The sequence below is a fragment of the Phodopus roborovskii genome, unplaced genomic scaffold (assembly GCF_943737965.1).
Source record: "Phodopus roborovskii unplaced genomic scaffold, PHOROB, whole genome shotgun sequence".
NCBI lineage: Eukaryota > Metazoa > Chordata > Mammalia > Rodentia > Cricetidae > Phodopus > Phodopus roborovskii.
The window spans coordinates 4,771,688-4,794,194 of NW_026126511.1; the positions used below are offsets into that span (position 1 = coordinate 4,771,688).

The 22,507-nt window shown below is 49.5% G+C and overlaps 1 protein-coding gene across 1 annotated transcript in view; it reads left to right on the forward strand.

Annotated features, from left to right (window-relative positions):
• The window catches only part of Abcc4 (ATP binding cassette subfamily C member 4), a 174,255-nt gene that overhangs the window by 39,497 nt on the left and 112,251 nt on the right, over positions 1–22,507 (forward strand). The window contains exons 5-11 of the mRNA XM_051195225.1: positions 6,892–6,981; positions 7,844–8,007; positions 8,692–8,817; positions 10,424–10,673; positions 15,373–15,474; positions 19,198–19,287; positions 20,501–20,692. Of these exons, the coding sequence (XP_051051182.1) occupies positions 6,892–6,981; positions 7,844–8,007; positions 8,692–8,817; positions 10,424–10,673; positions 15,373–15,474; positions 19,198–19,287; positions 20,501–20,692 (1,014 nt within the window). The remainder of the gene's footprint in view (positions 1–6,891; positions 6,982–7,843; positions 8,008–8,691; positions 8,818–10,423; positions 10,674–15,372; positions 15,475–19,197; positions 19,288–20,500; positions 20,693–22,507) is intronic.

Below are 22,507 nucleotides of genomic sequence, written 5' to 3' on the forward strand. Positions count from 1 at the left end.
CATTTCCCTCCCCTCCTGGTCCCCAGCAACTGCCATCCTAATTTCTAGCTCCACGAACTGGACCACTGTAAACGCCTCATCCCCGTAGACCCCTGCGGTGTTTGGCCTTTGGCAGTTGGTTTACCTCACAAGGCTGAGACTCTGGTCCTCGGTTCCAGCGAAGGAAGTGACAGCGCAGACGGATCATCACTGTGATAATGTCACATCAGCTCTTTCAGAGCAAAGGAAGGAAAGACTCTTGTCTGTCTGTCCCAGCTCTGAAGAAAGCACCACCTGGGGTGTTTTCACAGCCTGCTCTCCTCTTCACCCCCTCAGGGACCCATCAGTAACCGACAGTCATTCTCTCTGTCCCGTCTCCGGGCTGGCACAGGTGGTGGCCCGCAGCTTACCTTCCCACTCCAGCGAGTAGGGGGATGTAGGGTTTGGGAGCCGGAACTTGATAGTGGCCACGTTCCCCGCATCTTTGGGTCCCAGAGATTGAACTCAGGTTGCCGGGCTTGGAAACATTTCCCCCAAACCATCTCTCAGGCCCAGTATTTTCCTTTTGACCGGTTTTCAGTAGAATATGAAAATAATACCTGTCAGCACATCTGGGATGCCATATTTCTCTTCCATTTGCTCTTTTGGCCTGAAAGAAATCCCACAATGAAACAAACTGAGAGATAATTTTATAGTAAAGGATGACTGTGCATATACTTGTTATAAAGGAGTTGGCTCTGGGCTCACATGTAAATTTTGTTATTAAACATGCCCTTTTCCAGAAGATAAGTTACAAACGCATTCTTTTTTGTAGTTTTGCATTTTAGAGACATATCAGGAAAATATAAAAGAAAATTTGAGAAATTTGTCTTTTTGTCCCTGCCCCGAGAGGCGAGCTGTATTTGTTCTCACTGACATTATTTTGGGGGCTTTTCACACTCTTCTCTCCCAACTCAGCCTCATTCCTTACGGTGGTCCCTCCTCTTCTTCGGACAAAGGGATTGGTGGCCGGAGGAGCAGTGTGAGAATACTCTTGCAAGGAAGTGGTCACGCTCTGAGCAGAGGGCCATCGATTGGATTTCACAACCTTTGTTTTTCCACGACACCATTCCTAGAACTGCTTAGGCCTTGCGGGTTTCCCATAGCTCTGTGTTGGTGACTCTTACTCACCAAAACACCTGTCCTCAGTTCTTAATTAGCTTTTCTAAAACGCTCCCCAGTACCAAGGACCCCTGAGGACCCCTGAGATGCAGTGTTTGCGTCTGTCATCTTTAACAACCATCTCATGGTTGTTGACCCTTGTTGGCACCCTTAGACTCAAGCTGCAGAAGCCCTGCGCCTCCCAAGGCTTTAGAGAGGCCAACCTCAGGGACTTTGAGCAAACCTGAGGGGATTTGGAAGCGTGACTGTTGGATTTTTATTTTTGTGTGTGCCTGATGCTCCGCATGACCTGGGAACACAGAGCTCAGGGCCCTCCTCATATGGGCCACATGGTTCCAAATGGGTCCACATGGCAACAGCATGCTTGCACGCTCACGTATGCACACGGGCAGACAGACCTGGCTGTAGTCTGCTCTGTGCATATCTGATAACATTCGAGAGATAGAAGGGGAGTGAAGGGAGAGCTGTTTTATATTTCCCATTTACTGATGAAAATAACCCAGGTAAGAAGAATAGTCTACCCAGTGAATGGGAGATATGGTTTGCTTTTAAATTTAAAAAAACTTATTTTTATGTGTGTGTGTAGCTGTGTGCCTACCTGTGTGTATGGCGCCTCATGCAGGCAAATGCTCTCAGAGGCCAAGAGAGGACATTGCATCCCCTAGGACTGGCGTTAGGGTGGTTATGAGCCACCCCGGGAACTGAACCCTGGTACTCAGCAAGAGCAGCTCTGTGAAGATGTATTGCTGTGACTGGTGTAATAAAAAGCTGAATGGTCAGGGTTGGAGAGGCAGCCCCGGCCTCAAGAGCACTGGCTGCTCTTCCAGAGGACCCATGCTCAATTCCCAGCACCCACATGGTGGCTCGCGGCCATCTGTAACTCCGGTTCCAGGGAATTTGACACTCTTACATAGACATGTGGGCCAAAAACCCAAATAAATAAGTAACAAAGAAACAATCAATGCACAAAAAATAAAAATAAACAAATCTTAAAAAATGGCCAGTAGCTAGGCAGGAGGTGTCCTTGGGACTTCTGGCAGAGAAAGCACTGGGAAGAAGAAAGATGGATTCGCCAGCCAGCCACAGAGGAGATAGGATGGGCAGTGAGGAGATGGGGTAACCAGCCTCGTGAAAGAACATATATTAAAAAATGTGAGTTAAGTTATAAGAACCAGTTGGGAGCAGGCGTAAGCTAAGGCCGGGCTTTTATAATCAACACGTCTCCGAGTTACTTCAGCCGGCAGGTTCTGCCTCGTGGGCTCTGGCTTGGCGGTAAGAGCCCGTGCCCACGGAGTCATCTCCTGGGCCCACTTACTGCTTCTTATCAGGCGTCCAGGGGCGTCTAAGCGTAGTCTTAGCACTTCTATTCTTGACTCGCCCAGAGACTGTCGGTTGCGCAGAGGAACGTTTCCTCACAAATTTGGGGACCGTAATCTTTCTTTCCTCTTCCTTTTCCCTCTCTCCCACATCCTCCCTTCCTCCCCAGTGCTGCGAGCAGATCCAAGCCCTGAACATGACAGGAAAGGGCTCTGTCATTGAGCCGCGGCCTCAGCACCTCCCATGACAATCCCTCTTTAAATAACTTACTCCTCAGGAGTCTGACTAGAGTGGGTGGTAGTGTCCCACAGCACGCCCATGGTTTGTTCCTAATCTGTCACTCTCGTCGCCCAGTTCCCGGTTTGTTCATCAGATTGTAAGTTACAGAAATAAGAACATAGTCTCGTAACACCGGACACTTGGGAGGCCAAAGCAGCGGTCACCGGTTCAAGGCCAGGCGGGGGCAACTCAGTGAGATCTCATCTCAAAAAGTTACATGAAGGCTTGGTAATGCAACTCAACAGCAGAGAGCTTGCCTGGCATGTGCGAGGTTCTGGGTTGAAGCCCCAGGAGCCCCTCCTCAACACTAGTTAGTTACTATGGAAACGGGCCGGTTGAAATGATGTGCTGTCACTGTTAATTAGTAATTCTTTTTAGATTTCAGATGTTTCGCATTTTCAGGCCTAGAGTTCTGCTCGTTTCTTTTGATGCTGTTCATTCCTCTCCTGCCATCATCTATTTATTGTTTTGCGTTTCTTTGCGGATTCCAGGAGCTGGATACATGTCCCTTTCTGTTGGCCCGGCCTTCTGTGATTACGGGTCAGATTTGTTTTTTTTCCTTGCCTGTGTAGTAATTGCTCCGCCATGTTGAGGTGGGAGGGGCATGGTGTAAGAAGTCTGGGCTGCACCGTGTGATCTCTGTCTCTGAGGTTGGTTCTACCAGCAAGGTTTTTTTTGTCCATGTCAGTGCACCTCGGCTGTAGGGCAGCTGTCTCCATTCTGAACTCAGTCCAAGGGCCTCACCGACTCTAGACAGATCTTATCACCAACACATGGCCTTCCTGGCTCAGGAAGGACCCTTTGCTCCTTCTGGGCAGTGCCCTGGCGTCTCCCAGTCATGCTGACCCCGCTCAGGCTCTCGGGCCTCCCTGGATGGTGAAGGCTGGCAAATTGCCTTTGCTAAATCCCCGCAGAAAATCCGGGGCCTGTCGTCTGTGGCCGTGACCCACAAATTCCAGGCATTTCTCCCACTCAGAGTGGACTGCTTTTTTCTTTTTCCTGGGGTGGGGCGAATGTACTTCTACGTGGGCAGAAATGGCTCTGGGCTCTCTGCCCAGAGTGAGTCCTGAACCACCCCTGTGTTTCCTTCCCCCAGGCTCACAGTCCTACAGTGCCTGCGGTCAGAGCCCGGGGCAGCTGCTTCCTGCGCTGTCCAACCTGGCGGCTGGCGGCACAGTGGAGGGCAAGGCCAGCAGACCGGCACCAATTAATTACTCTTTCACGACGGAGGCCAGCAGCCCGTCAGCCGTGTTTGCAAGCTGACTTCCTCACGGATGATAGTAAACGAAGCGTGTCCCTGTTCTCCCTTTTCTGATCCATCTGTAGCATGACAGTTCTCAAAACAAAACGAAACACTGACTTTTTTTTGGACTGATTGGGCAGTTATGGCTAACTTCGGGTGACTTCTGATATAGCCCGCAGGTCTGAAACCTCCATAGCTTGGACTTTCCTTCCCCGAGTTACAAGTAGGGCTGGTGAAAAGTAGCCCTGCATGATAGCCGGTGTTTGTCTTTAACACAGGTTGTCGCTGGTGTCCCTGACTGTTCATGCTCCCCGGTGGGAGTGCTCCCCGGTGAGGGTGCTCCCTGGTGACGGTGGTCGTTTGTGAATGGTTGTCGAGTCAAGTTGCATACAGTTGCTCTCATTTTTGTTTTCTGTTTATTTTTTGACCATGTTCATTCATTCATTCACTGAGGCTGTGTGTGTGTGTGTGTGTGTGTGTGTGTGTGTGTGTGTTTTCCTTTCAGAAACGGGAACAAAGGGGCTTGAAGACTGTTTTGGCGTAGGTGGAAGAGAGTATTAAGCAGAAAATGATGTTTCTTTTTATTAAATTTTCTTTCCTTGCCTTGAAAGTGCATTTCCCCCTACATATCCTAAATACGGTTTCTTCCGTCTACGGCTCCCATTCCCTTCCATCCCCCCCTCCCATTTGTACCCGCCCTCTTTCTGTCTCTCACTAGAAAACCAACAGGCTCATAGGGGAAAATAACAAAATGATGTGAAGCAAAGGGATAGGACAGTACTGACAGAAAGAGCCCAAGAAAGGGCTCCAGAGGGAGCCACAGACACAGGGACCCGTTGGCGCCCATACTCAGGGGTCCATACGAACACCAGCGATGTCACTTTATATAAGCAGAGGATCTGCAGGGGTGAAAAGGAGGGTACGTGCATAAATAAACAAATAACGATACGACCGCAGCGTGACGCTGTGAGACAAGGACCCAGCGAAGTTGGGGTCACGTCAGGTTCGTTTCCGGCATGCAGCCTACTCCTGAGAGAAGTGAAGTGTGCCTCCCCAGTGAGACTCCTCGGAAAAAGGGACGTTTGCGCGTGGCTGTCAACTAACTGGAGATGGCTTCTGGCTTAGAGATGGGAGCATGTGCGCCCTTATCCTTTCCGCTCCAGGACGCCCGATGCAGACCCGTGCAGGCCCGGGGCTCACACATACTTCAAGAATATTTTTTTGTTAGTTTTCTGAGAATGTCACACATGCAGGCAACATATCTCTGTCATAGTCACCGCTGTCTTCCCACCAACGCCTGCCAGATCCATTTCCATCCTCTCCCAACTTCTCGCCCTCTTTCCCGTTTGTTTATGGCGCTCTAGGATTTGCTTTCTCCTCTGTCTTGCCTTCATGGCATACCTTATTCTGCAGCCCAGGCTGGCCCTGAACTTTTTCTTTGACCCTCCTTCTCTGCCTTCCAGCTGTTGGGATTACAGGCAGGGGTCGCGGTGCTGGGTTACGGGAGACTGGTAACTGGTGTTGGCGTGGGGCTCCGTGTGTTTTGGTGATCGGCCTGCATCAGGCTCTCCTTTGTGTTGACATAACCACAGGCTCATCACCTGCCCATTGACTCCCAGTGCAGTCCTCACCTGGGAATGTGGTGCCCTCTAACTTAACAAAAGCAAACGGCAGCCACCCTCACTGCTCCAGGTTCTTTTCCAGTCTGTAGCTACTTCCTGTCTCCCCCCACCCACCCACCGCCAAGGCTAGTCTTGGGTCTCCTCTGCTTAGCGCCCCCAACTTCTCTGTACTTCCTGCTGGCTGTTCATTGAGCCATGGCGCCCTCCCTTCCTCCCACGATGCTGTTCCTTAGCCTCCATGGTCTTTCCTGCTCGCGTGCCTGAGGAGGAGGAGGCGGCCCCCACCCCACCCCACCCTGCTGTCTGCTGCCATCTGCATCGCTGTTTGCCCGTCATGCTGAACCACATGCTCCTCCGCACAAGTTGAGTGAGCGTTGTCTCTGGAGACAAAAAGCCGTGTCTCCCAGTCTCAGGATATTCAGGGGCCTCTGGGTCCTCTTCCCGGAGTCAAGGGTGACGTTTCTCTTTCTGCCGTGACTCTCTGAGACGTCCATTTCCGTATAAAGAAGGAGGAAGCCATGGCCATGTGTACCTCAGTGATGACTCACAGAGAATTCGTTGTGGACTCAATAGTTACAATCCAAATCATGCTGTTTCCCCCTCTTTTCTCCATCTCCCTATTGATTTTGGTGCAGAATTACTTTGGTACAAACTGACTTACATTGGGCACTGAAAAAAAAATGAGCCGAGGACCGACGGGAACAGAGGCAGAGAGCCACAGCCAAACATTCAGCCGATCTCGGGGAGTTCTCCTGAGGAGAGGGAGGTAGGGTTGTGGGAGCCAGAGGGGCCAAGGACATCACAAGAAAACCCACAGAAGCAGCTAATGTGGGCTCACGGAGTCAGAACCAGCAACCATGGAGCCGCGAGGGAGCGACCTAGGCTCTCTGCGTATATGCCACAGTTGGGGGACTCCTAACACTGGGTACAGGGACTGTCTCTGACTCCTGCTGGCTCCTGGTACCCTATTTCTCGTACTGGGTCGCCTTGCCCAGCCTTAATACATGGTCGAACTTGATATGCCAGGACGTGAAATAAATGTTATTTAGGTAAAAAATTTAAATATTAAAAAAGGCTGAGCTGGGACTCTCTCCTGCTTCCTTCACCTCCCTGTGGCTGGCTGTCCTTTGAAGACACAGCTGTCAGTGCGCGGCATCAGGACTGTCACCATCCATCACCTTGGCCTTGATGTCACACGAGATGCCATGAAAAGTACATTTCTCTATTTTCTGTGCTGCACAGAGTGTCGTTAGAGGATTCATCTCTCCACTTTGCGTTTATTCATTCCAGGCCCTTCGTTTAAGTAACACTGCCATGGGGAAGACAACCACGGGCCAGATCGTCAACCTGCTGTCCAACGACGTCAACAAATTTGATCAAGTAGGTTCCCTCCCTGATGGGATTCACCTGAGGGCTTTGGTGTAGAGGAGGATCCTTCCCGTTGGGGATGTAACGGGCACTTCCAAGCCACATCTCCTCACTTCTGTGCGCGGCAGAGATGTAGTAAGATGTGTCGATGTCGCGGAGTCCAGGTTTTGATTTTGCGATGTGCCAGCCTGGTTAGTGCCTTGATTGCCCTGAGTGGCTGCCCTCTCCTTTACCTTTGGCACATAGCGGTGGAGCAGACAGAAAATCGTCTTTCTCCTTCTCCAGAGAACCAAGTCTTGGCGGGCAGGCGTTCCCAGTGCAGCCCCATGGACTACCTGGTACATAGGAACACTTCGATAAGTCTTGCCACATGGGTGGTGCTAACTGCAAACTGCAACTCTCTCGCCCCTCACTTTACACGTTGATCACAATGTCTAGAACTTTCTGGCATGATCCATGCTGCACTGCGCATTCATTCGCCAGACACGTAAACGTCACCCAGAGTGGGGGATAAGCAAAGCACTTCTGTCTTAAGAACTCGGTCCTTCCTCTTCAGAGAGGGTCAGCACGTAAACAGTGGCTGCAGAATGTGGTAGGCACCCCAACACGCAATTTTCTGAGGTGCTGGGGAGATGACATTCAGTTGTGTGACAGAGACCATTGTGGCGAGCGTTGCTCTTACACGCGAGAGGGGAGATTGCGGCCATCCCTGGGATGGTGCGGTCCACGCCATCCTGTATCAGGCGCGCGGTCGACTGTGTTGTGCCCGCGTAACTGCTTCTGCGTGGATCCTCGTCTTCCGTTTCTTTAGAGAATGATGTTTCTGTCTTGTTTCATGTACAGTCCTAAGAGTGTGTTGGCTCTGTATCCGCAGGTGACAATCTTCTTGCACTTCCTGTGGGCAGGCCCGCTGCAGGCCATTGCCGTGACCATCCTTCTCTGGGTGGAAATAGGCATCTCCTGCCTAGCTGGCATGGCTGTTCTGGTTATTCTTCTGCCTCTGCAAAGCTGTATTGGGAAGCTGTTCTCGTCACTGCGGTAAGAGGAATGCCCGGCCGGAAGAAAATACATATGCCCTTGGTAATGCACCTGCTACCCAGATGCAAAATCAACACTCCTTAGCTCTTCTGCTGCCTGTGGGCTCTTCAGGCTTAGCCAAGGGGTACTCCAGCTGTAAGCCAAAGGCTGGTCTTGGAAGGGGAAAGGTGAAGGCTAGGTGGCTGACTGATCCCAACGGGCTTTGCAGTTGGAGCAAGTCTCCATCACGGTCTCCGGATTTGGGACAGGGCGGGGCGTAGGGTGCCGTGTTGTTTGACGGTGACGGCAGGCTCTTTTCTCCTGAGTCTGTGTAGTGTCCCCTTTGCTAAGAGGAAGCCTTCTGGTCCCTGGGGAGCCAGCTCTATGCTCCGGCCCTCTGAAGCTCTTAGCTCACTCTTTTCCCGATGGGATGAATGAGCTTCTGCATCCTCTGCCCCGAGGCCTTTGCTCCTGGCTCCTTCAACCTCTGTCAGCTGGGTCCGTGTCAGGCATGATGCTTCGTTGCCCTCCCCTCCCACCTGGGTGCCTTTGCGTTTATGCTGCGCGAGGTTAGGACCCACCTGTGTTGTGGGAGCACAAGCGTGGAGCGCGGCATTCACTGCTTTGACCCTGGGTCCCTGTCTGAGCCTGTGGTTGACTCACCAAGGTTGGCTGTGGCTCATCTGTCACACGTGTGCCCCTCAGGAGTAAGACTGCAGCTTTCACGGACGCCAGGATCAGGACCATGAATGAAGTCATCACGGGCATGAGAATCATAAAGATGTATGCATGGGAGACGTCGTTTGCTGACCTCATTACCAGTCTGAGGAGGTAAGCCTTGGTATTGACCGCTGTCTTGGGCACGGTTCCGTTTCCTAATTTTAACCCGGTGAGTTAGAGTTCTCATTTTGTTCCTTTGGTGACTCAGCTCGGCTGTGGTTTGCGTCATTGAGCTTGAGCGTGGGGCACTAATGTAGTAAAGTGTGATGGCCCAGCACATGGTTTTAACTTGGGCTCCCAGGAACCATTGTTTCAGGCGAAGGTTACACTTCTCACTCTCTCGTCCGTCTGTCTGTCTCGGTCTTTCTCACTCTGATTTTGTTTTTGGTGGTCCTGGGGATTGAACCCAGGGCTTTGCTTGTTCTGGGCAAGCATTATTCCATACACCACTAAGCCGCCGCATGGCCAGCCTTCCAAGGCACGTCTTGCCGATGACGAAAATGGAATTCTGAGTGCTTCAAATTCCCTACAAACAGTGATTCCATGATACAAGAATTTGAGAAAATTACATTTAAAATAAAGCTCTGCTCGTTGTCAGGGTAGTGAGAGGGTGTTGTTGCCGTCCTGTGTGGAGCCAGACTCCGGGAGTGGGCGTTGTCCCTCCCAGTGAATGTTATGGAAATCCATTCCTTTCGTTTTGTTTCTGACATCTGTTTGTTTTTGCGCGGTGGCACAAGACGTTATAACCTCTTCTAGCACTGGACACCTGAGATTTGGTAGCTGAAATGTAGACACTTTTTCTTTCCCTTTTCTGTGGATTCTACCCAGCATGGCACGGCCTCCTCCATGACCCAGGAAGCTGGCGCCAGCTGCTTCTGTCTGTGGTTTTGGATAAAATCTCACAGTTTTAGGGGTGCAGTTCTCTCCCGTGCTCGTGGAGGGGACAGGCTGTGTCTCACCCATCCTGTGGTCACCTGGAAGGGACCTGGCCCAGGGATTACCTTTGGGGATGCTAGCTGAATGCATCTGTCATCCTGTACCCCCAGCCATGTTTGTGAAGTGGTTTAGTGTCCCATGCGGCTCTAAGGAAGCTTTCCCCGGAGTATGTGCAAAAAACTGTTGATTACACGTGTGCATGTTTTCATGTGTGTACATATGTGTGCACAGATGCATGTGGAAGCCAGAGGTCCTCCCCAGTACTGTTCCTCAGGAGGCCACCACCTACTTTTTGAGGCAGGGTTTCTCATTGGGAACTGGGGTCCCGTGGCTCAGCCGGGCTGGTCCCAGTCTTTGTCTCCCCTCCTGGAGGTGCAGGGTAACATTCGGGTCCCTTTGAGTAGATTTTGTAAAGAGCTCAAGTTCATTCCTTCTAAGGCACCCAACAGTAAGTCCTGAGCCAGGCGCCTTACTGGTGGCGGAAGTAACACAACTTGCTGGAGGAGAGAATAGTTCCGCTAACACTGTAGATTCCCCCTTAGGCGGAAATAGCCGGCACAGAGCTTCATGGCTCAGGAGTGGCGTAGGCTCAAGTATACCCATCACACCTGGCTTTTTGTGTACCTGCTATGATCAAGCTCACATTCTGATGCTTGCAGGAGGCCCTTTGGGGACCGAGCCATCTCTCATTGTTAGGCTTACCTGCCTAATGGGGCCTCATGCGTGTGACCTCGGTGTTGGCGTTTCTGTGTGAAAACCTATAAATTTCCTCTTTTTCTAGGAAGGAAATTTCCAAGATTCTGGGAAGCTCCTACCTCAGAGGGATGAACATGGCATCGTTTTTCATCGCAAACAAAGTCATCCTGTTTGTGACCTTCACGACCTACGTGTTGCTGGGCAATCAGATCACCGCTAGCCACGTGTTTGTGGCGATGACCCTGTATGGGGCTGTACGGCTGACGGTCACCCTCTTCTTCCCCTCAGCCATTGAGAAAGTGTCAGAGACAGTGATCAGCATTCGCAGGATCAAGGTTTGTGTAGAGTACAGTTCCAGTGTTGGCGCCGTCAAAGCGAAATTTAATCCTCTGAACACCAAACCCTTAGTCAGTCCATAGTGACGTAAGGTGTCCTATTTGTAGATAAGTATGCTAAGTCAGAGGGATTCCTGATTGTTTATGGGCACAATATAAACAACCACAGTCACAGGGCTCTCGATTGAGAAACGGTGCCCGCAAGAGCAATGTAGGAGAAACACACCAGTTTTATTTATATCTTCTAGACTGGTGGTTCTCAACCTTCCCAATGCTGTAGCCCCCTTAATATAGTTCCTCATGTTGTGGTGGCCCCCGGCCATAAAATTGTTTTCTTGCTACTCCATAGCTATAACTCGGCTACTGTTTTGAATCATGAACCGTAATGTGAATATTTGATGTGCAGATGGTCGGTCTTAGGTGGCCCCTGTGGAAAGGTCATTGGACTCAGGAAGGGGTCACTGCCCACAGGTTGAGAAATGCTATTCTAGACTCAGTATACTGAATCCAGGCCTGGGTTGAGTGCAGTTTCTCTGCAGGCTGGAAGACCTTTGCTCCTCAGAGAGACAGTGGCCTGAGCCAAAAGGAAACCTTGTTTAATAACAGTTCGTCTCTTAGCTGTTTCTTTCTGACTCCGCCTTTCCCCTCTCCGCCTTTCCCCTCGAGCCTGCTTTTCACGGTTTCTTCCTCTTTTAGAGCCTTTCTCCTGCAGGGGTCTCCCTGCCTGCCTGTTAATTCTACCGCATTGACCTTTGCTTTTCTTAAGTGGCTGCTCCTAAACTGCTTGGGGCAAATCAGTCTTGCAACCTTGATGCTGTCTGGAGCAGCGGTGCTAAGTGTTGGATTGACTGTGAGTGTATCCAGAATGACAGATAGGCTCTGCCTGGCATGACTTTGTTTCCTTTTAGTTCTCAGTAGCATTGCTGATTTAGTAACAGCAACAGATTTCTGCTGAATTTAGTGATCTTTGGGATCATAGGGCAGGGGAAAGGCTTGCTGTAAAAGCCAGGATGAAGTTTCAGATTTGTTTTCCAAAGTATTGCCTAGAGTCCTTGGGCCCAGATTGTGCACCTAAACCCCTCCTAAGAGGTTCTTCGCTCCCTGTAGGTGTGGATATTTGAACTCTGCGTTTGTGGCTCTCCTGACCACATGCTCTGCTCTCTGTTACATTGCACGCACTTCTCCACTGTGGGGGTGGGGGGTTTACTCCATGAATCGGGCCTCTGGGCTTCCCTGCCTTCCGCCCTTGAATTCAGTGTTCAGTTTCCAATTGTCACTGTGATGACGCTGGGGTCTTACGTGAAGGCGGGGAGGTGAGGGGTGTAGGAGCTGGGGGGGGGGTCTCCAGGGGGTGTTAAGCATGGTGTGTATTGGGAGAGGTGTCTGAAGAAGGTGCTTAGTGGTGTGACAGTTGGTTCGGTGGTGTTGGGGAGTATACTGTAGAAGGGGACAGGTGCCACAAAAGTAACCGCAATAGGAGCGCACAGTGAATAGTCCCCGGACTTCTGAATCGAGATTCTCTCAAGAGGAGGAACTTGGAGAGAGATAAGTTGTGGCATAACAGGGAAGAATAGATATCTGGTAGACCTAATCTGGTAGAGCATGGGAGATGCCGGGCAACGTCGGTGGTGCTGTAGCTGTCCACTGCCTCCTCGCTGGATGTGGGCTTGTGAAGGCAGAAATGGCAATCCTAACCTTAAACAGGTTGGTGAATGCCTGACCTGTGGGCAGGCAGCAGAGCTTGACCTGACCGATGGGTTCATCCACTGGTGGATTTGAAATGATGGGACAGTCTAGGGGCGGCAGGAATTTCCCGAGGTGAGCCCGCTTGGAAGAAGTGGGTGCTGGTCTTAGAGGCTGCATCTGTATCTTCTCCATTATCTGAATCTTCTCCATCATCTGAGTCTTCTCCATCATCTGAGTCTTCTCCATCATCTGAATCTTCTCCATTTCACTGTCTGGCTGCCACGGGGTCCACAGCTTCCCACATTTCTTCTTCCTGACACCATGATTGTTTGCCCCATCTCAGCCTCCAAACAATGGAGCCAGCTCGCCATGCACAGTACCCTCTGAAACTGGGAGTCAGGTTGTTTTTTTTCAGCTGTGAAAAGTGACCAGCAGTAGCCTGTCCTGTGCAGACTCAAGAGTTTGTGGACTGACAGGGTAGAATTCTGAAGACTTCAAGGGTTTTTTAAGTTTTAGACATGGACTCTGTTCCCTTTACAGGTCCGTGGGGGTGCCTGTTTTCAATGCCTCTTTGTCAGTGACATTTGCCTGTGGGTTCAGAACGCCATGGTGCAGCCCTTTCTTTCACAGGTAGTTTGTTGTTTCCATGCAAAACTACTTGTGAGGTTTCCTGTGAAAGCAAAGGTCCCTGCTTGTCACAGTTGTGGAGGCAGCCCGTGTGCACGCTAGGTGTCAGCAAAGCCAAGCTCGTTCAGAAGCCAGCAGGGGACAGTTCTCATCTCGTGACTTAGTACCCACGGCCCCTGGGTACCATTCCAGTGTCTGTCCCCAAGGCCACAAGGTTGTTTTGTACCTGTCTGTCTTTCTGCCCTCGTGACAGTAGCCCTCTGGGTTGGACTTAGAGCCCACACGTGGCCTTGTCCTTGTGATACCAGAAAGGATCCTTTTTCCAAATAAAGATAAATTCTGCATCTCTGGGTTTAGTAAGGATCTCAGGACATGTTTCTACAGGGGAGTCCTAATCTGTCTGCATTCCCATAACCAAACTCTAGGATTTATGAAGAACGGAAATGTGTTTCCCATGGTTCTGCGCTGGCAGGTGTAAGGTCAAGGTTCAGGCAGGTTTGGCTGTCTGTCTTCTGCCTCCTGGATGGTAGCTCACTGCCTTGCTCTGGAGGGCTGGGGCATTGTGTCCTCATATGGCAGAGCACTAATAGGGCCGGGTGCAGTGTGAAGCCTCCTTTATAAGAGCTTTCATTCCATTGGCACAACAGAGCCTGTATTGTAGCTTAATCACCTCTCCAAAACCACTACCTCTTCCAAAAAACCAAAACAAAACAAAACCAAACAAACCAATAAAACAAGCAAAACCATACCACTAGGTGGTGGTGCACACCTTTAATCCCAGCACTCGGGAGGCAGGGACCATGTTGGCCATTAAGTTCCAACACTCTGGAACCGCTTTATTATGAGATCCAGGCTAGGGGTATGTTCCATACTGCTAGGAACCTGGAATGCTCCTCGTCCTCCAGCATGTGAGGCCCTGTGGGAAATGGATAGGACTGGAGATGACCACAGCATCGGCTTCAGAGGCTGTGTGGCTTAAGGAATGTGTGTGGCCAATGTTGTCATCATCCACAGGCCTCAGCTTGGGTCACAAGGTGGCAGCTAGACCCCAGGAGGTTGCTCTGGGCTTCTGTGTCCCAGCCAGGTATTGGAAGTCTTGTTTTTACAGGAGATTGAGGTGAGACTTTGAGGACCCCCAGCCAGTCTGTCACATTGCCACTGCTGCAGGGTAGGGTTGGTCTAGGCTGAAGCTTTTAGTTTCTGGGCCACCTGGTTTGTTTATTTTTCCATCTCAGTGTCATTCACTTTATGATGCAGTGTGGCGTGAAGCCTATTCTCTCATTAATATTGTTTCTTTTATTTTTCCTTTCGTTAATCTCTTATTTGTTCCCTTGGGATGAGATTTGCGTATTCCGTGTGTGTGTGTGTGTGTGTGTGTGTGATCTAGGTTCCATGTGAATGAAGACATGATTTTTGTCTTCCTGACCACAGCATCAGGGACTGTGTTAAACTGTCACAGCATTGGGAAGGTTGAGAACCACCGAGTGCAGCAGTTTCAGAGTTACAGGTCTGACATCGAGGGCTTTGATCCATTTTGCGTAGATTTTGCTGTGGTTTTTCTCAGTGAATTCTTCCCGGCATTTGAGTGGCGCGTGGGCCTTTGTTACCGTCAGCTCTAACAGTCAGCAGGGCTCTGTCCTTTTTGTCCCATTGCGATGGCTGGCTGCTAACTGGTGGAACACAGCAGAGAGAGGAGATGCATCCTTCCTGCTGTCCAGGGTAGCTGTGAGAAGATGCTCTCACAGTGTATTTTAGGGAGTGGAAATGTTTAGGTTCTTGAAGACCTGGGAACAGCCTTTGCCTTTCTTCTGGCTTTAGCATGATGTTTGGCACAAGATGAGTCTCCAGAAAAATACTTATCAAATCATTTCCTGCCATCTCCTGTGTTTACCAAACCAAACCAACCCAAAATGATACCAATGTCCAGTTCTACATGTGTTGAGTTTCTTATCAATATTTTCATGCTAGGGAGGAGCTGGTGTACATGTTCAGAACATCGCAAAGACTTTGCTTATGTGTCTGAAATTTATGTGCATGAAAACACATGTATGTGTGTGTAATATATAATCTGTCAGTGCATGGCGTGTTCTTGATACTTTATTTTCTAAGTGTTTTTGTTACATATTTATTTATTATGTGCGAGGGGACACACATGTCAAGGCGTGTTTGTGGAGGTCAGAGGTCACCTGTGGAATATCTGCTTTCACCCCTTGGGTCCTAGGTTTGACCTCAGACTGGCAGGCTGTGTGCCAGGCATTCTTACCTGCTGAGGCAGAATACTCTTTAGGCTGTGAGAAGTTTTACATTGTACTTGGCGTGGAAACACTGCTTTGTGTATACTTTTATTTCTGTGGTTAAAATCGGCTGTGTTTTTCCTTTTCTCTAGAATTTTCTGTTGCTCGATGAACTGCCACAGCACAAAGCCCAGGAGTCCTGCGATGGTAAAGCCATAGTGCACGTACAAGATTTCACGGCTTTCTGGGACAAGGTAACCCACCCCTGTGGTTTTCAAGGCCCGTGCGTAGCACCGGTGAAAGAGAATGTCGATAATTTTACAAAGTCATGTACTGAGAATTCTGTGGAAATTCCCACAATCCAAAACGCTGTGATCCCAAAGGATTTGAAAGTTGTCCCTTGAAAATCATCGTATTTTACGTGTCTATAAGTGGGTCTGAGCCCATGTTTGTGTGCAGTTGCCCACAGAGGTCAGAAGAGGGCATCAGATCCTTTGGGACAGGAGTTAGAAACTGTTGCAGGCCACCCTGTGGGTGCTGGAAACCAAACCCAAGTTCTCTGGAAGAGCAGCCAGTGCTTTTAACTGATGAGCCATTTCTCCGGCTCCTGAAGGTTGTTATTTATCTCCTTTTCACAAAAAAATTTCCATCATCGCCTTGGTTTGAAGTGAATATCCCTAAGTTTTGACATTGGCAGTGTTGGAATGCACAGGGCTGGGCAGAGTAGCAGTCAGTATGGTATGGATTAACTGTACATTCTGGATTGTTGCAGATTTCCACCTTGTTTTCGTATCATCTCAGAGCGCATTGAACAGAGTCTGTGATCTGTATTTTTTTCTGGGGGGGTCAGATTGGGGACCCCGGTGCTCTGTGCCCCTGGGTACCCGAGTGGCGATCTGCAGGGAGAAGGCAGCATGCCCACACAGTAAGCTGCCTGGGTTCTAGGCGCAGGGTTTCACACATGCCGAATAGTGAAACGGGAGGCCAGGAGGGTTTCCCACATTGGGTTCCATGGGCATGCAGGCAAACAGGCAGGGCCGTGAGGAAGGGCTCAGTTTTATGGACTGAGTGCATCCCTCACATCCCTCTACCCACCGCTTCGGGGACTCCTGCTTCTCAGCATTGGCTCTGCTGCACAGAACTCCTCTCCGTCTGAGAAGCAGGATCCGCAACATGGCGGCAGCCTGAGTCTGTTAAATAGATAGGCGATGGCAAAGAGGAGGCTGTATGGGATGCCTGCAGACTGGCAGTGTGCTCCTAACCTCAGCGAAAGGAAGTAACTCCCGCCGGGAGCCACCAGAAGCAGGGGTTGCAGGGGTGAGGAGGGGGTGCAAAGTACAACCAGCATTTTCCATGGCTGCAGCCGAATTGGCATAGTATGGTCTCCTGGAGTTTGGAATTCTCTGAAAGCCAGCTGGAAGCCGACCTGGGCTCCTTCCCAGCTCTGCTCGCCTCCCCTTGCCCTGGGGCACACATGTCAAGCCACCGACTCCTGCCCGTTTATACGCCTGTTCAAGTGCGGTGTGGCCGGCACCACATCCCCGTAACCCTGCCGCAAGCCAACAGTGTGTTTCCAGATATGGAAAGCACACCCCTGCATTCCCTCCTCATGGGAATCCCTGCAAGGTGCTTTACTGGCCTGGAAGTTTCACGGTATATCAGCAAGGTCCATTTAAAATGTTGGTGGGAACCATGGCCACATTACCATTGCAAAACACCCTAGGTGGACACCGCACGGCAGGACATCTGCTAGCCAGCTCTCTTCTCTCTGCAACCCTGAGAAATGGGCAGTTTTATTCAAATGTCCCCAGGCTTGCATTTCCATACGGAATTCTCCCATCTGTTTCCCTGGCTTCCTCGTCTGTGGGATGATGATTAAAGACCTTTGCTCAGAGTGCCCTTTGGTCAGGTCCAGATAGGCCACTGGGTCGGGGTGGGTTTTTCAGGGTCTAGAGAAGGTCATCCTGGCCTGGGATTTAAGTCACAGCCCACCGGAAGGTCAGGTGCACACCAGGGAAAGCTCTTGTAATCATCCCTGTTCCATTTACACACTCAGTCTCTGACCTCACAGTGAATGGTCCCAGAGGACCTCTGCGGCTCCAGAGGGGCTCTCTCTCCCTTGTTCGCTGCTGTATCCCCAGGGTGTGTGGCTCAGCTCGCAGTGAGGGCTCATCACTGTCAGCATTGCTGTGGGGCCCCTGGGGCTGCTGTGCTGGCCTCTTCTGCTCCCAACACAGGGGTGCTCAGGCCCGAACCTCCAGAGGCCAGGAGCCTCTTTGTCCTAACAAAGACCCAGGACAGGCAGATTTTGTCCTTCCTTGTGCACGGTGGGACTGCCCTACGGGAACTCATTTTCTAGAGTAAAGATGGCTGTTTGCTTTTTCCTTGTGATAGGGAGAACCATTTCCCTCCGTGTGTTGTATAGAATACCCGCCCTGTGAGAAAGCATCTTACACATGTCTCGGGGTTCAGATGAATTTAACACAGCCTTAACTGGGTGCTACACACAGATGTACCCCGTGGGCAATGCAAATCTGGGAATAGGCCCTGTCACACACACACACAGACAGCAGTGTCTCTACTATACCACAACACTCTCTACAGTTACCATCATTGGCGTGCTGAGCTGTCTGAGTGCACTGATGCAGGATTTAGACAGAAGTTCTTACAGTTGGTGATAAGTACTGGGAAGGTCTGTGCACTGCTTACTGCTGAAGACTGCTCCATCCACCGCGCTGATTGCCGTCGGCTGAGGAAAGGAAGCTTTATTCTGGCTCATGGTACCCTGCTAAGATCCCATAGGACACACTTCTCATAATGGGAAGTCGGATATAGATGTGGGTTTGGTTTGATTTGAAGAAATTTGACCAAGAAACTATAAAACAACTTAAAAGATTGCCAGCGATCTCTTTTCTTGAAATTTAGTACAAGTTTAGCTCTTTATCTGAAATGTTTGAATCTGGTGTTACACAGTTTTGGGTATTTTGAGATTTTTTTTTTTTTTTTGATATTTCCATGTACATATGGGAAACCTTGGAGATGAGATCCAAGCATAAACATTTGTCTTCATATCTCCCTTGGTGTTCATATAGCTTTAATGTAGTCTTACCCAGACAATTTACATACGGAGCCCCACACATGTGCTGTCAATAAATGTCATTTCAGAGAACTCACAGTGTTAAGATTTTGAATTTGAAATACTCAGATAAACCATACATATAGAGCCTTACATTTCTTTATGTTAAAATGTGCAGGTTGCCCAGGAATGTGACTTCTGATAGTATAGTATGCCTTATTCCCCCCACCCCCCACCCCTCTGTGTGTAGTCTGTCTGTACCTCCGTGGTTTTTATGGTAGCAGGATTCTGTTGATCCTGTTTAGCAAGGCAGGCCATGAATGTCACCGGTGTGAGGCAGACCACAGCACCTGACCCACTAATGTACACAGAGCTTAATTTCTTAATTTTTGTTGTTAAGCTCACTCTCTTGTTACAGTATTGACGGTATTTGTAGAACATTCCCCCACCCCCCTGTTCCTGGCTTCATGCTGTCAGTCATCCTGAGTCCCGAGTCTGTATTCTATTCTGCCACCTTGTGGGAGTTAATGCCATAGATGATTAAAACCTAAGGTCCCAGTGAACATTTAGAAATGACTAAAATCCTCCCACACCGGATACTCTATTAGAAATACTAAGTTAGTGCCTTCGTATGAGCCAAGAATCCCTCATCACGAGAAGACAGCATTATCCTTTCTACTGCTTAAATTAGAATTCATATAGAAATCTGGACTTAAGTTTATTTGTTTAAACAAGTTTATAAATAAACTGAATGAAAAGGCTGTCAAGACGTAGCATGTTGAGTTAGGAAGAAATATGGGCTACGTGTGTGTATCGGTGGTTGTAGTTTTATTCCTTCTACTTTTCAGAGTGATTGTGTTACTTCCTTAAAATGAGACATGTTGTAAACTTTATCTCGTAGGCATTAGACACTCCAACCCTGCAAGGCCTTTCCTTTACTGCCAGGCCTGGTGAATTGTTAGCTGTGGTCGGCCCAGTGGGAGCAGGCAAGGTAAGTTTTTGTTTTGTTTAGTCTTCAAGTTGGCTCTTCGGAATCACTTATGTGGCTGCTACTCAGGGTAGAAGGCCTGAGAACGAGAGTGTTTCCTTTTTCCAGTGTGGCACCTAAATGCCACAGGGCCTGGGGAGGCAGTCCAGCTGAAACACCTCCCCTTATGACTTAAGCAAGTCCTGTCAGTCCATATTTAGCTCAAGTACAGCTGTGGCTTCTGCTGTGTCTGGACGAAAGGATGCACAGAGATGCCCCGACCCAATCACCTCTGCCTTTCAGAAGGATTGGGTTCTGGGCCAGGAGGATAGTCTCTGGCTCTCTGATTGGAGTAGGCACACATGTGATAAACCGGACAGGAATTCCTTCTGTGTATGGTGAAGGTTTGCCCCTCAGAACTCCTTCAGATAAAGAACTAACCCGGTGCATTGGATGCATCATCGGTGCATGGCTTTTCTGGAACTTAGGCACTTCGGTAAAGGCAATCTGGATTATCTGGACGAGGCCACAGCTTTAATCTATCTCTCTATCGAGACTGGGTCTCAAAATGGCCACAATGGCCTTGGACTTGCATGTAGCCAAGGATGACTTCGGTCCTCCAGCCTCAGTCTCCCCATTGCTGAGATTATAGGTGTGCACTACAGCACCCAGCAAAGATTGTTAATTACACATAGTATTTCATACAGCATTCTTAACTGCACATAGCAAGCCATTCTGTATAGCATTGCATGTGGGGAAGGTCATTTGGGAGGGTCGCTCATTGATGCACGGGTCCAGATTCATGGGGCCAGGTTCAATATAGGTTAATATGATTTTATTTGGGGAGAAGTCACTTACACAAGAAACAGATAACCGATGTCAGTTCCCTCTCCAGGGATCCACCCAGGCTGCTCTCCTGGGCCAGCTGGGGTCAGGACCCCAGACCTAGCAACCACGCCCAATGGGCGTGGTCAGCGCTACAGGACGGGGGGGGGGGGTGTCGATATCTACAGTTGGATCTGTTTTTGAGTACTTTTTTTTTTTTTTTTTTTTTTGTATTTCTGTAAAACACAGTGGCGTCATTGTGTCATTTCTGTTTTGTTTTTTGCTTTTAACTGCTGTGTTGTTTTCCATGAGTAGGTGACGCTTGGCAAACTGGCAGGGCCGGGCAGGGGCCGGCACACGTTTCATTCTGTGGCGACGCTAACGGCCTGTGTGTGTTTAAACTCTTTTTCAGTCCTCGCTGCTGAGTGCAGTGTTGGGTGAACTGCCTCCGGCCAGTGGGCTCGTCAGTGTGCAGGGGAAAATCGCCTATGTTTCTCAGCAGCCCTGGGTCTTCTCGGGAACCGTGAGGAGCAACATTTTATTTGGGAAGAAATATGAGAAGGAACGCTACGAGAGAGTGGTCAAGGCCTGTGCTTTGAAAAAGGTGGTGACTTTTGAGTTTCTTACGCTCCGTTTTCCAGTGACCTGGAACAGGTTGTCACAGTACTTAAGCTAAGCTAAGTGCCTGCCCCACTCATTAGTTTGAATGTGTCTTACTAAGTTCTGTTCACTGTTACCTGTTTCTGTGCCCTCATGTGCCGATCCTCACGCCTGTGGTTGTGACGACCCTCACCTGTTTCTGTGATCCTTAACTTAAAAAATGTGTTCTTATTTTTTTTTTTTATTTTATGTGGATGGCAGTTTTGCCTGTACTGCATGCACACTTGGTGCTTTTAGAGGCCAGAAGAGGGTGTTGGGTCCTGCGGGGTTGAAGTTACAGATGGTTGTGAGTCACCACGTGGGTGCTGGGAATCGAACCTGGCTCCCGGAAGAGTGGGGAGCCATGGTTCCAACACCTGATTATTCACTGGGATAAAAACACTAGATAGTTACAGAAGGGGAGAGGTTGGTGTGTTGAGCCCTTGGGCACCCATCACACAACTTTAGCCACACTCAGCCGGTGACCAGCTGTTAGTCATCTCTGTCTGAACTTTTGAAGCCCCTTCTTTATGGGTAAGCGCATGGGGGAATCTTAGCGATCCCGTGACAGGCGAGGGTGACCGCAGCGGGGGACAAACATGGCCGGCAGATAGAGCTTAGTGAGAAGTTTTATTGGAGAGGGGGTGTGGGGAGGAGAGAGACAAGAGGTAAAGAGACACAGATGAGAGAGACAGACAGAGAGAGGGCAGAAGAGATGAGAGAGACTGGAAAGCCCTGTCTGCTCTGGGGGAACAGCAGGGAAGAGAGAAGGAAAGAGAATGTAATTGTCCGGGGGAAGGTCTGTCTTCTAAAGGGGTCCTTTGCACCTGCGCAGACTACGCAGTCATGGAACCCTGGGCTGACCACGGCACTGCCTGAGTCTGCCTGGTGTCTTATAGTGTCTCCACTCCATGCCACTTTCTAGGGGATCCTGGACTCTTAGGATTTCATCTGTAAAAGTTTTCACTTTTTTTTTTTTTTTTTTTTTTTTTTTGGTGTTTAAAAGAAGTCCCTGGGATGTGTGGGTGGCGCCACAACCATGTAATGTTAAGGAAATAACAAATTGCTTGAGGTGATCCAGTCTAGTCAGTCTGGATTTTGAGTTCTAATCGTCAGCTTGCACTACCGAGAATAAACTGGGCAGAGGTTCTACAGCCCAGGCCCAAATTGTGCTTTATTTATTTTTTAAAGAAAACGACGTGTTGCAGCAACTTCCTTTTTAATACAACAACTCACAAGAGAGAAGGTTCTCAGAAATGACATTGGGAACTTCTTGTTACCCATGGCGATTTTAATAAAACTGATAGATTATTGATGGGAGCTGACTGTACCTGATAGGAGACTATAAGTTAGCAGATAGACCTAAGGCAACCATCTACGGAAACTGTTTCTGGCTTTGGCTGTAAAAATTGGTCAACACTAGCTCGTAAGGGCTCGCCATAGGGTCTGTTTACAGCATCCTGGACCCCGACTGTGCTTTTCTGGAGTGTGGAAAAGGCCAGACAGACCCCGAAGATTGCTGACGTTGGAGGCTCTGTAGTCCGCTCTCTGAGAGAGTTTGTGTGGTATCATTTGGACTACAGCTGGCATGTCACAGATTGCGTTGGCCAGTGGTGTTGTATGATGGTGTGGAAAGAAAGTAACTTCCTGTTTGTTTTGTGGGACTTCCTGCCTTTTGGGTGACAGTTAATGTGTTTTTATGAATGACAAGTCACAGTGACAAACTAGAGTTGTGTTCAAAGTCTTACTTGTCCATCCCTCTCATTCGCTGTCTCTACAT